The sequence below is a fragment of the Chaetura pelagica genome, unplaced genomic scaffold (genome assembly GCF_000747805.2).
Source record: "Chaetura pelagica isolate M959 unplaced genomic scaffold, ChaPel_1.0 scaffold962, whole genome shotgun sequence".
Lineage (NCBI taxonomy): Eukaryota > Metazoa > Chordata > Aves > Apodiformes > Apodidae > Chaetura > Chaetura pelagica.
In genome coordinates this window covers 910174-913084 of record NW_009952479.1, presented here as the reverse complement: position 1 = coordinate 913084, position 2911 = coordinate 910174, and the positions used below count along the sequence as shown (strand labels likewise).

Below are 2911 nucleotides of genomic sequence, written 5' to 3'. Positions count from 1 at the left end.
GCTGAAGTGACTGCTGGCTCCGTGTGCTTTTCCAACGCACGCAGTTTTCTGCCCTTGCGGGAAGATGGAGCTGCACGTGCTGCTCTCCAGGAAGCTTTTCCCCTGATCTGCCACGGGCGGCAGCCGCGTCCTGCTGCTGAGACTCTGTTTCTGATAATGTCTGCAGTGGCTTTTGGGCTGGGCTGGGCCTGTGTTCCCACTTCCCAGGAGCTCCCTGTTCCTCCTGGCTTGGCAGCGTGCTGGATGGCAGGCACAGGTGAAGGTGCCCAGTTGTGTCTTGCAGGTGTGTGATGAGCCCGAGGAGCTGCAGAGGAAGGTGACTGCGCTGGCTGCCGCCGTCCGCAGCGCCAGGCACCTCGTCATCTACACGGGAGCTGGGATCAGCACGGTAGGACTCTCTGGGGGTGAGTGGCTGGGGCTTGGGGAGCTCCTTCAGGAGTGTCCCGGTGGTGTTTGGACTGGTTTTGTGGTCTCCAAATGACGAGGAGCCTGGGGGCCTGTGCTGCCTTGCAGACCACCACCAAGACGTGGGATGGTTTCCATCCTGGGATGGTGCCTGCTGCCCAGGGGAGCCCAAGGCTGCCTCACCTCTGCCACTGCGTGAGGAACCTGCTGCTTGAACAAGATCACTGGTCTTGCTTGTTCAAGTGGCTCGAATTACTAGTGTAAAACCTAAAAACAAGTTAGTTAATTAGTGTTTTCTGTGTTAGTGGACAGAGCTGGTGGCTACCAGAACTTAAAAATGACGCTTTAAGAAATGTTTGGTTTCAGTGGCCTCTGGGGAAATTTGGTTTTGCCCCTTCCAATGTGACATATGTCACCTCAGTCTAAACTCAGATGAGAACCTGATTTCACTTCCCCTTTCCAGCAGTCTCTGCTGGCACAGACTGTGGCTCTGGGCTGGGCCTGCGAGTGCTCCTGGCACAAGCAGTTTTGCTGGGGAGTGCTGAGTGTGAGGTGCCAGCAAGCACAGGCTGGTGAAAACAGGGAAGGGTCTAGGAATGGAGTGCTGTAGGAAAATGGGAAGTACCAGGGGTCACACAGAGTTCTGGAGGGACTCCATAGTGGTAAAACCTGAGAAAATAAATCCTGGAGGTGAAGATGAGAGTTGTAAGGTAGAAGAAGAGATGCCAGAGACAGAGAAAATGTGAAAAGGTTTTACTGAAATTAGGAAACTGAGGTGAATGAAAAAGCACCTGTGGACGAGGTGTGTGGGGCTGTGCTGGGTGAGTAGGTCGGGGTGTGGGGAGGAGGATGAAGCCCCCTCAGGCCTCGTGTCCCTTCCCAGGCAGCCTCCATCCCTGACTACAGGGGCCCCAACGGCATCTGGACGCTGCTGCAGAAGGGCAGGAGCATCAGGTGAGGAGAGGAATTCTGAGCTGTGCCACAGAAAGCTGATACTGAAAGAGAAATTGGTGCCAATTCCAACTTTTTTCCTGGTTTTTTTTTTCCTTGCTTCCTGTCAGGGCTACTGATCTGAGTGAGGCAGAGCCCACGCTCACCCACATGAGCATTGCCTGCCTACACAAGCACAACCTGGTAAGGGATTTTTTTTCCTGACTTCACCTGTGTTCCTCTCTCTAAGTATGATAAATAAAACCCAACAGGGGAAGCAGGGTGGTCTTCTGAGCTTGGTGTTTGTCCCATCAAGGTGCAGCACGTGGTGTCTCAGAACTGTGACGGGCTGCACCTGCGGAGCGGGTTACCCCGAGCAGCCATCTCTGAGCTCCACGGGAACATGTACATCGAGGTGAGTCCCTGGGGGATTGGAGTCACTGCCCAGCGGCCTCACGCAGAGATAAGATCATGTCAGCTACTTGTCTGTCACTGGCATAAGGAAAATTAGTATGATGGCCTGGCCTTTGCTCTGTTCCTGTGCTCAAGCCATCAGGTTTGGGGTGAGCTACTTAGACACACCAGAACAGCATTCCCTGCAACGCTGTAGCTTTCTCTGCACTTGCCAGAGCCTTCTGCTGTGCCTGCTCTTCCCCACTCTTCTGAAACTCTGTCGCACAGCCACAGGAACGCGCCCTCGACCTCCACTTGTTCTGGAGGTTTTCCAAACTGTTCCAAGTCACCATCTGATCCCTGATGACCTGTCTTACTGCTTTCAGTGTATTGTCCCCAAAAAGTGCTTTTCTTCCCAGCACAGTGGCCAGCTCCTGGCTGGTGTAAGGGATGTTTTTGTCCTGTGCCAGGTCTGCACCTCCTGCACCCCTGACAGGGAGTACGTGCGGGTGTTCGACGTGACGGAGCGCACGGCCCTGCACAGGCACCTGACGGGCAGGACCTGCCACAAGTGTGGGGCACAGCTGAGAGACACCATCGTCCACTTTGGGGAGAAGGGGACGTTGAGGCAGCCCCTGAACTGGGAAGCAGCAACAGAAGCTGCAAGCAAAGCAGATGTGATTCTTTGTCTGGGTTCCAGCTTAAAGGTAACTTTAGAGACTCGGTGACGATTGTTAGCAGCATTCCCTCTTGGTGATACACCTTGGTGCTGAGCAGTCTCCTCCCAAACAGACAACTGTAAACTCTGGTGTCAGGATTCGCCCACCATCTGTGATAGTCTCTCTTCCTCCCTCTTTCCCCTCCTGGTAATACATTCCTTTTCCTCTCGCTGATACGGTTCACGGTTACATGTGCCTTTGGCTGCCCTGACGAGCCCTGTTTTGTGGCAGGTTTTGAAAAAATACCCACGTCTTTGGTGCATGAGCAAACCGCCTCCCCGCCGCCCGAAGCTCTACATCGTGAACCTGCAGGTGAGGGCCGGGGGGCTGGGGCGGGGCCGCCCGCCCGGACCCCCCAGCAGCCGCGGGTCTCTCCCCGCAGTGGACGCCGAAGGACGACTTGGCCGCCCTGAAGCTGCACGGCCGCTGCGACGACGTGATGCGGCTGCTGATGGCGGAGCTGG

The 2911-nt window shown here is 55.4% G+C and overlaps 1 protein-coding gene across 1 annotated transcript in view; it reads left to right on the top strand.

Annotated features, from left to right (window-relative positions):
- Window positions 1-64: 64 nt before the first annotated feature.
- Window positions 65-2911, top strand: part of SIRT7 (sirtuin 7) — a 3585-nt gene continuing 738 nt past the window's right edge. The window contains exons 1-8 of the mRNA XM_010008691.1: window positions 65-76; window positions 284-388; window positions 1289-1359; window positions 1467-1539; window positions 1652-1750; window positions 2199-2435; window positions 2679-2759; window positions 2830-2901. Coding sequence (XP_010006993.1) covers window positions 65-76; window positions 284-388; window positions 1289-1359; window positions 1467-1539; window positions 1652-1750; window positions 2199-2435; window positions 2679-2759; window positions 2830-2901 — 750 coding nt within the window. The remainder of the gene's footprint in view (window positions 77-283; window positions 389-1288; window positions 1360-1466; window positions 1540-1651; window positions 1751-2198; window positions 2436-2678; window positions 2760-2829; window positions 2902-2911) is intronic.